The sequence below is a fragment of the Eumetopias jubatus genome, unplaced genomic scaffold (assembly GCF_037043125.1).
Source record: "Eumetopias jubatus isolate StellerSeaLion01/CBP00866 unplaced genomic scaffold, mEumJub1_p1.0 scaffold_7, whole genome shotgun sequence".
In the NCBI taxonomy this organism is placed as follows: Eukaryota; Metazoa; Chordata; class Mammalia; order Carnivora; family Otariidae; genus Eumetopias; species Eumetopias jubatus.
Window position 1 is genome coordinate 120,509,729 of NW_028274813.1, and position 14,272 is coordinate 120,524,000.

General features: G+C 43.2%; 1 protein-coding gene across 2 annotated transcripts in view; it reads right to left on the minus strand.

Moving 5' to 3' along the window:
- ADAMTSL3 (ADAMTS like 3) overlaps positions 1–14,272 on the minus strand; it is a 355,931-nt gene that overhangs the window by 135,707 nt on the left and 205,952 nt on the right. For both annotated transcript variants that reach the window (XM_088025151.1, XM_088025150.1), the window contains exons 8-9: positions 13,245–13,402; positions 1,344–1,455 (exon numbers count right to left, since the gene is read on the minus strand). In XM_088025151.1, coding sequence (XP_087881277.1) covers positions 1,344–1,455; positions 13,245–13,402 — 270 coding nt within the window. The remainder of the gene's footprint in view (positions 1–1,343; positions 1,456–13,244; positions 13,403–14,272) is intronic.

Here is a 14,272-nt window from a genome sequence, read left to right on the forward strand (position 1 = left end):
CTGCCTCCTGCTTTCATTGGGAGCCGAAATCGCAGGTTTCGGTCTGACATACATATGCACGGGAACCTGACCCTGGCTGAGGATAAAACTGAGGAGCCCTCCTTGATAAGCCTGTGGTTTAGAGGAGAAGAGGCAGCAGAAACCACACTCAGTTTTGTGGCTCTCTGAACAAGCTCATATTCAATAGTCCTGCAGGGGAGAAATGGTTTGGGGCTGGACTGACTTGGGCTGGGCTGCAGGAGGAGGATTTATTGTAGTCCTTCAAACACAACCCTACTGAGCCTGCATGCCCTGACCTGCTCCCAGGGGTGGTAGACGGTTCTTGGGAGACACAAGGGCAGAGCCATCTAGAGCATGGGGCTCTGGCATCAGATGGACCTGAAGCCAGCTCCTAGCCGTGCTGTTTGCTCACTGAGCACACGGGAGTCCATTGTTTACCCTTTCTACGTTTCCACTGCTCATACATAAAAACAGTCCTGAAAAGAGATCTTTCTTAAGGTTGTTTGGAAGAATAAACATGAAGATGAGTGCCCCAGCCCATGGCTTGATACATGTGAATGCCCGGCACTGTTGTCTGGTGTTTTTAGGGGAAGTATCAGCATTAAGTCTCTCTAGCAATTCTAGTAACTGTGGTTCTTGGGTTGGCACTTATAGAACCATTTACCTTCAGTTTACACCTTCAGTTCAATAAAAGAGAATTATCTCCACGGAGGCTCTGGTAGCCTCCTCATTTCCTCCAGATACTTTCCCCATGTTAAACAGACGATGATCCTCCACCTGAGCCTGCAAATATGTGTAGTACGTGTGTGGAGCCCTGGGTTACACTTGGCCCACAGCCTTCCCGAACCATCTGTGAAATCCTCGAACGAAGCAAACAGAAAGCAGGACTTCCCCTCACCACTTAGCAGCTACCCTTTCTCTCTCTGCTAAGTTCTGCTCTGGCACCTGAGGGAGGACAGGAGAAATCTAAACATTCGAACCAACACATCCATGACCTCGGTCAGACTGGGCAAGTGACGTGGCCCCGCTGTTTTTCAGGTTCTCCATGAAAATTAAACATAATACATGCTTTAAAGACAAAACAAGAAAGGCCAGAACTCATGTAAACACGTATCCAGCTGTTTGCTAGAAATAAAAGGTGTTTTCCAAATCCCGTTTTCATCTGTCTTCAGGAATAAAGCCAAACACGCATTCGGGAACACCACCGCATTCCAGCCACTGAATAAGATGCCGTGTGATTACACATCCCCAATCACCACGCCAGTTGTAAAGTCAGCTTCAAAAAACACAAGTATGTCATTTCTAACTCTGAGCCCGAAGCATACACGCAGTCTGTGCCTCACCTCCTCCACATGTTACAGTGCAGGGAAAGAAGTCGGTTTGTCTCCACTGATGACTGATCGGCTGGTAGAAGAAGAACTGGACCACACTGTCCTTGGCCACTGTGTACCTGGTCTGGACAGAGAGAACTGCGATCACGTGTCTGCATACAAGGAACCAGCGCTTCCCGCACCTTTCCCAAGGCGATGAATCTATTTCAGTGATGCAGACAATCACATACCGATCACAACAAACTGTGGCACATGAAGATTCCAAAAATTGTAACATGTGATAACATTTCATTAAGGTTTGTCATACATGGGGGCACAGAAGATCTTCAACCAGCCTCCCTGGAGTCATCTTTCCAGATGATTCCATGCCTGGGAGTGAGTTCTCACATGTGTCAGGTGGACTTGTTTGTTTGTGTAACTTCTTTTTTCTACCTGATACATCTGATTTTAATTTCCATGGGACCCGGGACTGAGCCAGTCTGGGTTTATTGGCAACATAGCACATAATTGGGATTCTTACACTTTCAGTAATAACATCTTGAAGTAAAGCCTTCCAAAAAGGTCTTCTGAAAGCACAACTGCAGAAACTCAAACATACACAATTACATGGTGCGTACACATGAGCGCTCCAGCATCGAACTAAGGAGGAGGGGCACCACTGCGTGTGAGCAGGCAGAGGGAAGAGGGGATGGACGCCCGAGGGACCACACTCAAGCAGCAAGTTCTCCCCCCCACTTCTCTCTTTTCTTCCCTCCTGACTGAACAAATGAATGACCTCATGGAAACTCCCAGAATGCAACCAAAAGAGAAAAAGAAAGAGGAAAAGAAGTTGAGTTCATGCAGGATCAATCCAGAAATGCCAACACACATACGGAGTTCAAGCTGGAGACACAGAGGAAATAATGAAGAGGTGATATTTGATGATATAATTGCTGAGAATTTCCTAGACCTTGCGAAAGACAGGAGTACTCAATTCAAAAATGTTCAGCAAGTTCTGAGCAGACATTTTTTACAAAGTACAACAGCCAGGATAAAGAAAAATCTTAAGTTATTGGAAAGGAAAAAATATGATTAACCTACAAAGCAGTGAGAATCAGATTGGCATTAGCCAATCTGTAAAGCTTATTCATAAATGTAAATACAAGTTGACTGAAAAATAATATTTTGATGTATCTGATCATAAAACAGTATAAAAACCCCAGCAGGAGATATGTCGTTGGGGAGGAGAGGCAGGGACGGGCGGGAGGGTAGGAGCCAAGCTGTCACCGAGGCAGAGACACGTGCAAAGGGTTTTTCCCTGGTGATGAAAGAATGTCTCTGATGAGTCCTGCCGGTGAGAATAAGTGAAAACACTGCCTAAAATAGTTTTTTTAATGTATGTGAAGGCACCAGAGAACTACCATACTAGTGAGTATTTGCAGGGCCAAGATCCCAGACACAAAGGAAGCCCAGAGAGGTGAGCATAACATTTGGCACCACCTTTGGCACCACGTTGCTACTCAAGGCATTTTCCATCATGCAAGAGTGGTGACTGAGCGGCTGAGAAGCTGAGCAGACCTGTCATCAGACTCGTGTGGCTGAGAGCAAACCCTGGAGCTCAAGATCCACCAAAGCTGAGGCGGTACCAAAAAATGCCCCCAGCACCCAACTGAGACCCCAAAAAGCTCTATCCTAGGAAAAAGTGCAAACTGGAAGTTGACCAATTTTCAAAGGGACTGAAGACCAGGTTCAGATCATTTCAATTCCTTGATGGCTGAAGGTAACTGGCTGCTAACCTATTCTACCAGAAGCAGAAATTAATCCAGTCTCAAATTTTATCTATAATCTTTCATCTACTATATATAGCAAAACTTAAAAATAACCAGGCACACAAAAAAGATAAAATTTAATAACAACCAAAAAAGGTGGAGCACTAGACTATAAATGGAATTACAGAACATCCAGGTATTGGCACCACCTGAAAGAAATTTAAACACCTGGGTATACCACCACTGCCCCCTGCAACTCTAGCTTTGGCTTCGGATGGTGTTTCACGATACTCCATACCAGTCCCAGGGTCTTAAAACATCAGGGTTAGCACATGGCTCGCTCCCAGGGTTCTGTTTTTTAGAGAGCCTGGGCTAAGATATGATGGTTAAAATGCTTAAGAAACTAAATGACAAGACAGAGAATTTCACTAGAAACAAAGAAGCTACAATAAAAATAAAGTGGCAGGGGCACCTGGGTGGTTCAGTTGGTTAAGCGTCTGCCTTCAGGTCAGGTCATGATCCCAGAGTCCTGGGATCTAGCCCTGAGTCGGGCTCCCTGCCCCTCTCCCTCTCCCCTCCCCCTGCTCATGTGCATTTGCGCTCTCTCTTTCAAATAATAAAATAAATAAAATCTTAAATAAATAGATGAATAAATAAATGAATAAAATGGCAATTCTAGAAGTATGAAGCACAATAATTTAAATCAGTATCTCAGTGGATAGACTTGACCGTGGATTAGACTGGAGTTCAGCAAATATTTTCATAAAGAACCATATAGCAAACATCATAGTTTTCAGGCCATATTGTCCCCATGGCAGTTCTTTAATTGTCTAATATAGTGCAAACGCAGCCACAATCTGTAAACAAATGGTTGTGGCTATGTCCCAATAAAACTCCACTTACAAAAAGTAGGTCATTAACTTGCTGGCCAAGATCCGCTGGCCCCTGGATTACACACACTTGAAGAGAGAATCAGTAAATGGACAGAAAAGAAGGAAGTAGAAAGTAGACATGAGAGATAAAGGTATAAACATAGTCCCAGAAAAAGAGAACACAGAGAATAGGATAGAAACTGTATCTGCAGAGGCAATAAATGAGAATCTTCCAAAATTGGTGGTGGATATCAAGCCAGAGTTGTGAAGCATCAGGAACCTCAAGAAGAAGAAAGCCACCAATTACATCACAATCAAATTGATGAAAACCAAAACCAAAGAGAAAACACTTAAAAGCAGACAAAGAAAAAGACACATTACCATCTAAGGCATAAAAATAAGACTGACAGCTAACTTCTCTACAGAATTAATGGAAGCCAGAAGACACTGGAGAGCTACCTTAGAAATGCTGAAAGAAAATCGTTTCAGAATGGTAAAACAGTCACGTCACTAGAAGAGGTAATGACTCTAAATGTTAATGTACTTAACAACTAGCCTCAAAGATAAATAATTCAAAATTAACAAGAATAGAAAAATATTAGACGAAAGTACAGTCACAGTGGCAGTTTTACCATATCTCTTATGGTAACTACTAGAATGAACAGACAAAAACCAGTAGGCTATTATTTTTAATAAAACCATTAATAACAACATGATCAATGTGACATATGAATACTGCCCAACAACAAGAGATGATGCATATCTTCTAATATTTGCTATGTTCTGAGCCACCAATTAAGTTTCAACAGATTTCAAAAAAATTGATATAATATAGAGTATGTTCTTTGACTACAGTGGAATTAAGCTATAAAATAATAATAAGATTACTGGAAAATTTCTACATACTTGGATAAAACACTTCTCAATATTCCATAAATCAAAGATTATACCGCTATGAAAATTACAACACAATTTAACTGAATGATGAGGGATATACCATAACTATGGACTGGAAAAATTAGTATTGGAAAGTTTTCAGTTCTCTCCAAACTGATAGAGAAATTCAATACAATTCCAATCAAAATCCAAAAGAATTTTATAAAAATTGACAGGCACACTTAAAAGTTTGATATGAAAATGCAAGGAGTCAAGAATATCAAAGATCATCTTCAAGAACAAAGGGGGAAAATTTACAGAAGTAAATATCTGTTTTAATGCTGCAGTAACTAAGTCACCAAGGATACTGCACAGACAGATCAATAAAACAGAAGAGAGTCCAGGAACAGACCCACACACATACGGTTTGGGCTTTAAGACAAATGGGGAAAGGACTGTCTTTTCCCCTAACGGTGCTGGGTCAATTGGATAGTCATGTGGAAAAAGAGAATGATTCTACTTCACAACATGTGCAAAAATCAACTCCAGGTAGATTGTAGCTCATAATATGACAGGTAAAACAATAAGTCTTCCAGAAGCAAACACAGAAGAATAGTTTCACGACCATGAATGAGGCAGATTTCCTAGCATACAAATACAAATAGTCTAAGCATAAAATTAAAAACTGATAGCTTACACTACAACAACATTAAGAGCTTCTGTATGGGAAAACTGAAAACATGTAACAGAGAAAAAAAAAGATTGAAAATAAAATGCATTAAGAACTGAGCTCTAGAAGCTAAAAATACAAAACCGAAATAAGTTCATGTGAAGATAAAGGAAAGAAACAAAAATAAAAATTCACATAAATTGAATAGTTTCTAAACTCTGAGTTAATCAGACAAAAATCTGGTTCTTAGATGTCTCAGAGACAAATCTTTGGATGATTTGAACAAAACAAATATTGGACAAGGAACCAACGGAAGAGACATAGTTACAGGTAAAATGAGATATTTTTTATGATAAGGCAATACTATGATTACATTTGAAAAGTCTGAAAGAATTAGATGAACTGGATACTTCCCTAGCAAAATATAAATTTCACAACTGGTTCAAAATTAAAACCCTAAATAAATCAATAAGCCTAAGAGGGACTGAAATGGTTTGCTGAGTCCCACCCATTATCACCAAAAAAAAAAAAAAAAAAAGGAAAAAAAAGAGGAAGAGAAAGAAAGAAAAGGCATTAAACCCAGATGTTTTCCATAAAGAGATGACCTTACTGAAGCAGATGCATTTAATTGCTGACCAATATCCACTTCCCTTTCCCATCCTGCCAAAGGCTCACTTTTATTCCGGTGTTCATTCTTTCCCCATGTGTCTTCCATAACGCCTGACTGTCCCATGTGATCATGGCAGGCACAGCTGCCTCACCAGGTGTGGGCCCCAAGAGAATGAGACTGCATCTCTCACTCATACAACCGCAGAGAGTGTACCTGATTGGCAGTGCCCATCCCAGGTCCAGCTCTCTGTGCGCTGCTCCTGCCCAGGGGATCTGAAGCAGGCCATTTCCTCAGAGACACTGTGTCATACGATAGATGACTCTGGCTCAGGGCCTCCCCTGCAGCGTTGCTGAATTCTCTAGAACCGCTCTCCAATCTAAGACATTCCCAACCCAACTGGCCTTCTATCCCTCTCTCCTCCACTTGTGGTCAGAGCTTCCCTGCAGCTGGACGGCTCTCCAGGCCTCTCTCAGCTCCATCTTGCCTCTTCCTTGAGGGTATCCCGCTCCTAAATGTCTCACATATCTAATCCTGTCTTGGCATCTGCTTTCTGAAGCACCCAGAAGGACTAATGCCCAGGGAATGGTTTAGAGTGAGCATGTGACCCAAGTCTTGTCAACAAGAGGTGATAAAAGGTCTGCTGTGGAGCTCTTGAGAAAAAATTTTCCTGGCTGGGAAGGTTCACAAGAAATAAAAATCTAATGGGCTTCTGGACATTGTCTTCTCTGCATGGTAGCCTTCTACTCCAAATGTAGGGCAATGACAAGCCAATTTACCTTTTTAGAAGTTGGCATATAACACTGCATCCCTTTGGGTAATGCTCTATCAGGTGGGGAAACAGCCAGCCTTTCAGCTGTCCCGTCCTTCAGACCGATCTCCTCCATGGTGGTTTTCCCCCTAGGACATGAGAGTCCAGAAAGGGGGTATGGCTTGGATCCGAGTGTGAAGGTCTTCATCCGGTCCTTGGGCCCACAGCTGTGTTCCTTGTCCCTCTAGCCACTGGAAGGACCGCAGGGAGCTTCAGAACCAGTGAACTCAGCCGTGTTCTTTGCTGGCCAGTGGAGGGTGGATTCCTTTGGTGACTGGCCCATTCCACATTCTGCTTGTGCTGCAGGTTCTCTGTGGTGTGCCTGTGACTCCTGCCTGCTCCCTGGCCTGACTTAGAGCTCCTTCCCCAGGGAGATCATATGCTTTCCTGTCCAAGCCAGGATGATTTTGAGAGTGAAAGGAAAGAATTAAGCCAGGGCCACAAGCATAAAATGGGTCATCTATGAACAAACTAGGACATATGGAAACTCTACCTTTACCTCTCCGCTACAGGGTCATTTTGCCCCCACCATGTCAGCCCCTCCAAACTTGGCCAGCAAAGAGCACAGGGAATTTTCCAGATACCTTCCATGCCACGTGGGGGCTGAGGGAGCCTCCAGGGAGCTGAACTCACATTCAACCCATGGCTAAACATTTCAGGACATTAAAGCCAATTTCATTCTGAGATGGCTTCCTCAGGTTGTTGCCTATGGAAGTAGATACCATACGGGGCATTTTCCTCTTGGAGTTCTAGATGAAAAGTGGAGCAAAAGCTCCTTTTCTGCCTTTGCTTTAAACCTAGTTTATATGATTCCCTGCTCTGGAGAGTGACCACTGTCATGACATGTGTCTCACTGCCTTGGCTCTTCCTATCTCCTTGCACATCCTTGCTGAGCTCCCTCACTACAGGGCACGCTCCTCCTGAACACACGGTGCTGAAGACACGAAGTCCACAGCGCAGCCTTATGGGCAAACAGGCATCCCCTCCATACTGGAGAAGAAACACTTAGACTTAGTCTCCGAGCTTGGCCCTTGACATCAATGGAGCTGAATCAATTTAGAAAAAGTCTTATTTCTCTCCATCAGTCTGATTCTCAAGACAAAAGTCTAAACTAAAGACGAAGAGGAGAAGGAGAATGGGGGAAGAAGAAGGAGAAGGAGATGGAGGAGAAGATGAAGATGGAGAAGGAGGAGGAGGAGGAGATGGAGGAGAAGATGAAGATGGAGGAGAAGAAGGAGGAGAAGGAGGAGAAGATGAAGATGGAGAAGAAGAAGGAGGAGATGGAGGAGAAGATGAAGATGGAGAAGAAGAAGGAGGAGAAGGAGATGGAGAAGATGAAGATGGAGAAGAAGAAGGAGGAGAAGGAGATGGAGGAGAAGATGAAGATGGAGAAGAAGAAGGAGGAGATGGAGGAGAAGATGAAGATGCAGAGGAAGAAGGAGGAGATGGAGGAGAAGATGAAGATGGAGAAGAAGGAGGAGGAGGAGGAGATGGAGGAGAAGATGAAGATGGAGAAGAAGGAGGAGAAGGAGATGGAGGAGAAGATGAAGATGGAGAAGAAGAAGGAGGAGGAGGAGATGGAGGAGAAGATGAAGATGGAGAAGAAGGAGGAGAAGGAGATGGAGGAGAAGATGAAGATGGAGAAGAAGAAGGAGGAGAAGGAGATGGAGGAGAAGATGAAGATGGAGAAGAAGGAGGAGGAGAAGGAGATGGAGGAGAAGATGAAGATGGAGAAGAAGGAGAAGAAGAAGATCCTACCTTAATAATCAAAAGTTGAACATAAATGTGTATATCCGGTTTACACATATAATTTAGCTGGGAATTCTGGTAACTACTAGAACAGTATTTGAACTGCTTTCACCAAGAAATTTCCCTCAACAGCCCACATGACAGCAAATATCAAGTGAGATTTCAAAAGTCTCTGCCTCTGTGGTTAGCGGCAAACGCTCAGGTTGAAGGGAACTCTGAGGCACGATGAAATAGGTCAATTTGCTTTTCTGTTAGGTACTCTTATGGGTTGAATTGTGCCCCCCCCTCCAAAAGAAATGCTTACATTTTAACCCACGGTCCCTCAGAATATAATCTTAGTTAGAAATAGGGTCTTCGCAGATCCAGTCAAGGTAAGGTGAGGTCATTAGGGTGGGTCCAATCTAATAGGACTGGTGTCCTCAGAAAAAAGGGAAATTTGGTGCAGAGGCAGACGTGCACAGACAGAAGCCAGTGTCAAGGCTGAGGCAGAATGCCTGAGGACACAAGCAGCTGGGGGGCGAGGCATGAAACAGACTCTCCCTCAGCCCTCAGAAGGAACCAGTCCTGCCGACACCTTGATCTTGGACTTGCAGCGTCCAGAGCCGTGAGTCAGCAATTGTCTACGGTCTGTCATTGAAGTCACCCAGCTGAGGGTGCCTTTACAGTGGCCTCGGGAAACTGATACAGGCACCGACCCTAAAAACCGGGTCTTGCTGTGTTCCTGTGAAGGTGTAAGTTCAGTCACCATCTGTACCACCTGGCAAGGCTACAGCCCGTTCTTTGAGATAAAGGAAAACAGGCAGATTCAAACCCTCGCATCCCTGGATCAGTGAGATGCGCTATGGTAACCGCCCAGAAAGAAAAGAGAGATTGTGTGAGGAGAGAACGTAACATGTACCTAGAGCTGAGGTTGAGGGAAACGGAAGGCAGAGGCTTGCCTCGCTGAACACAAGTGGAAAGACCAATCAGAAAACAGTTTCCTACAGACACACAAAATATCCGACCGGGAGAAAGATGAGAGACAACTGGAACACAAAGGAAGATTTCAGACCGTGAGGAAGAGGAACTTTATTCTCTCCCTGAAGATGGATATGTTGTGAAAGAGAGGGAAAGCTACCAGCAGAGTTAAAAATAGTGAACCATGGAAAGAGGTCTTTACCAAAGCCATTTCATTTTATTCTCATGGGCATATACTTAAAATTGATATTCACAAGCATCTACTTGCAGATGCAGATGTTCAGTAAATTCTCACTGAACAGATAGTGTCTATCATACCCTCCAATCAACAGGGCATACGGCACGAGGGACTTGATCAAGACTCTCTACTGCTACCTGGTGGCAGCATACACACATTTAAAAAGAGAAATAATACTTCAGGGGCTCTCACGCAAAATACCGTGACTCCATAGTGCTGTGACAGAGGTCATCCGTGAGAATAGATCATTCGGGAAAACAAGAATCTATAACAAGAAACCCACTGGGAAGAAAAAAAAAATGCCATTTTCAAGAATGGTCCAATCATGAAAATATAGCTTCTGAAAAAGTTGGAGAAAAATTTTTGTCTCACTGGTGCAGTGAATTGCTAGGCTTTACAATCTGAACAATGACCATAAACAAATCTAACATCCCACTGATGTCTTCAGAAGTCATTCACGATGTCAGAAGACAGTGGTTTTCAACAGTGTGTTTATTAAAAGTCCATGAAGTAAGGTCTAATCTATGACCGAACGAAAGAGTGTGCCTCAGTATCCCTCGGGGCACCCATGACTGTGCTACGTTAGCACTGGGCAGGCAGACCCGGTCTCCATTCTGCAGCCTCAGGTTGAAGGCAGGGGTCCCATTTTTAGACCAACTGCTTTTGGTTGATGAAAATGGAAAGAAATACAGCAAGACACATGGCTGACCATCATCAGTGACCTGACCGGCACTTTTAACCTCCTGCTCAAAGTACGGCCATGACTTGATTGTGTGATGAGCCACGAAGACGTGAGTGGAAGTGAAGGTCCCCACCTTAGCAACAACACAGGCTGGGTCATACTACGGAGCTCCCAGCAAAAAAAAAAAAAAAAAAAAAAAAAAAAAAGAGAGAGAGAGAGAGAGAGAGAAAGAAAAATAACCGATGGAAAAGTATATTTCCTAGAAACCCACATTATTTGGACAAGCTTATAAGTCAGGGAAAAAACAACATCAGAGTCATTCTTGCTTCATCACAGTGTCTGATTTTGCCAAATTCTCTCCCACCAAGTGCACAGTACATTTGTGAAAGCAAACGGACGTAGGCACGAGAATCAGGCTTTAGTCCTGCGTGAGTCAGACAGTTGTATGGAACACCTTCTTTGATGGATATATATTTTTTAAAAACCTTTCAGTCAAGAGAGATTAAAAGCTTCCCGGGGGCTGAAGTGAAAGCCCAGGATTGTTTATTAAATCTGAGGAAACCAGAACCCAGAGTGGAAAATAGAAGACAGTACTAATTCGGACTTGGGCAACATGCTCCTGGAATGTATTCTGTTCAGAGGTGAACACGTCATTTGGACAAGAAAGTGTACAATAATTTTTAAGTATGCAAGTGATATAGGAAACTATATTCCTCTCTTTAAGAATTGTTTTAAGTATTGGAATATTCTAAATAAAGCTAAGATCACTCCCCCAAAGCACCAAACCCTTCTAAGAGAAGCATCGTTTTCTCATGTTTTCAGTTTGGGGTATATCCAAATCTTAAAAAAAATGTGTAAACACACACCTGCAGAAATATACAGTTTGTGTGTGTGTATGTGTGTGTGTGTGTGTGTGTGTTACTACTTGGAAATCAAATGGGAAAACCCTAAAAGGAACAAAACAAGTGAAGATCACATGCATAACAATGCACCAGAGAGAAAGAAGGAAAGACAGATGACAACTTTGGCTTCCCAAAGTCTTTTGCAATGCTATCATCCAAGAATAACACTAGGTAGATGCTTTAAGGGTCTGACACAGAAGTCATTTAAGTGTCTACGAATGGCAGGTAATGTCTGAATGACAACCTCAACATCTATGAACTGACACTCGTGCCTCCAATGTTAGGAAGACAATAGGGAGCGGTGTGGACCATGGCACATGAGACAGTGTGCCCCGATGGGAAGTAGCCAACTGCTACTATGACCACGGGTAAGCTAGTAGTCAGATCTTCCCATTTTTAATGAAAAGCAGGAAAAGAATCCCGGCATTTTTATGTTACAATCCTTGATTTTTAAAGGTTGACCATTTAAAACTCAAAATTTCAGCCCAACCATGCTGTGCAGCTCATCACTTGGCTGGCCACGCTGCAGGCTGAATTGGGAGCACGGGACAGGGGTCTGGGACCAGGAACATCCTTTGACAAACGAATATGTGGCACGCAGACAGTTCTTTTTGAAGGCATTGGGTCTTTGCACAGGTAAATCTATTCCTGGCAATAAGGGCTACTTGCTTTCCTCCATTTCCATTTGGAAGGAGTTTCCAAAAAGGGATGGGACAAAACGACCCACTGAAACACCTTTTCCTTTTCTTATGTCTGAAGTATTTTGAATTTTATCAAAACTTTCACACTGTGTCACCTTGGAGATATATCGGCCACTACACTTCATGTCCACTGACTGAGGGAAAGATGGGATTCCCCCGGGGAGGGGACATAGGCTCACGGTTACCCACAAGAGGTTCTTAGAAGGGTCCCTTGTGACAGTGGCCAACAAGAGCGCGGGATGAGACACAACTGAGGAAACAAGGAGGGGAAGGGTCGGGGCTCTGTCTTCTCTGCTGTGCTCTGCAAGGACAGAGAGCGCGTGCAGAGCGCACGGCACCGGCTTAAGATGGGGAGCATTTCACCACGGACCACTTCACCAAACTCCGTCTAGAGGTTCAAAACTGAACACGACCAAGGGGCGCCTGGGTGGCTCAGTCGTTAAGCATCTGCCTTCCGCTCAGGTCATGATCCCAAGGTCCTGAGATCGAGCCCCGCGTCGGGGCTCCCTGCTCCGCGGAGAGCCTGCTTCTCCCTCTCCCACTCCCCCTGCTTGTGTTCCCTCTCTCGCTGTCTCTCTCCCTGTCAAAAAATTAAAAAAAATCTGGGTGCCTGGGTGGCTCAGTTGGTTAAGCGACTGCCTTCGGCTCGGGTCATGATCCTGGAGTCCCAGGATCGAGTCCCGCATGGGGCTCCCAGCTCAGCAGGGAGTCTGCTTCTCCCTCTGACCCTCTTCCCTCTCGTGCTCTCTCTCTCTCTCTATCTCATTCTCTCTCTCAAATAAATAATATAAAAAAAATTTTTTTTTAAATCTTCCAAAAAATAAATAAATAAAACTGAACACGACCGAAGTCTACAAATGCGAAAACAATCTCGCCCCTGTAAAAGTGAAGTCTGTTTCTTAATTAGTGGGGTTGAGGAGCAGACACTGGAGAGAGATGAACAATGTTTAGGAACCCACTGCCACATCGGAAATATCAGTGATACAGGCTCAGTGCAGAAATAATTACTGATGACTTTCTCCAGAACACACTCAATGTTTTGGAAATTCAAGACATGCCGAGCTTCGGAGGCAGGACGCTGACGAAGAGGCTCATCCTACCTTGAAGATGAAATCAGCCATCAGAGGTCCTGGAATCTTAAAGGTCTGCCTCTCTGAGCCCCTCTGAAATTCAACTGTGGTGTTTTCTATGACGAAAACTCCCGGGCTATTAAAGCTGTGTTCTCTTTTGCTTCCTTGAAGTGTTTTTGATTCAATAACTAAAATTTAAAAAGAGAATTTAAATGACAGGGCTGTCTTAAAAGCATTCTATTCCAAAATATAATTCACTACATATATCAGTGTATGATATCACCATGATAACAAGATATCCACCTAGTTTGGTGGAATACATATGTAAGCTTTTTAGTTGTCCACAGCTAAAGTGGTTAGGTCCTAACTTCATTGGTTAGGTCCAATTAGGTCTATTCAACTCTTTGGAGCCCTTTCTACAATAAGGGGAAAGAGAAACTGTCTCTTTCTTCATATTTTTTCATGATGCCGCTATTATTCAAGGTAAAGATATGTTACTCATTTTATCATCCATTGAGAAGATCTTAAACCCAGTCTTTTATTTAGACAAAATCACCATGAATTTTGAATTTGCTTTTTTAAAAATAAACTTTTTGCATTGAAATAACCAGAGATTCAGAGGAAGGTGCCAAAATAGTAGAGAGGTCCTATATACTGTTTATCCAGTTTTACCCAAAGGAATGGTTACATCTTATGTAACTAGAGTACAATATCAAGGCCAGGAAATTGCCATTGGTACAATGTGAGCATTTGTACCACATTCAACAGCATCTATCACACATCACCGCGATCGAGATAGAGAAATACTACATCACCGCAAAGATCTCTGTCCTGCATGTTATCGCTTTATTCACATTTGCTTTTATACGAACAGAAGGGCTTTTAGATCTCCTACAGAAGAAAGTCCACAGTTCAACCCCTACTTTATTTAAATGATTTTCCTTTCCTCCCTTTTTTTCCCTTTTATTTTGTAAATATCACCATCCTTAGTGGACCTGATCTGAGGTTGAGAGAGGAAATTTTTGTGTAAAAAAAACAAACAAGGCTAGGGGTTGAGG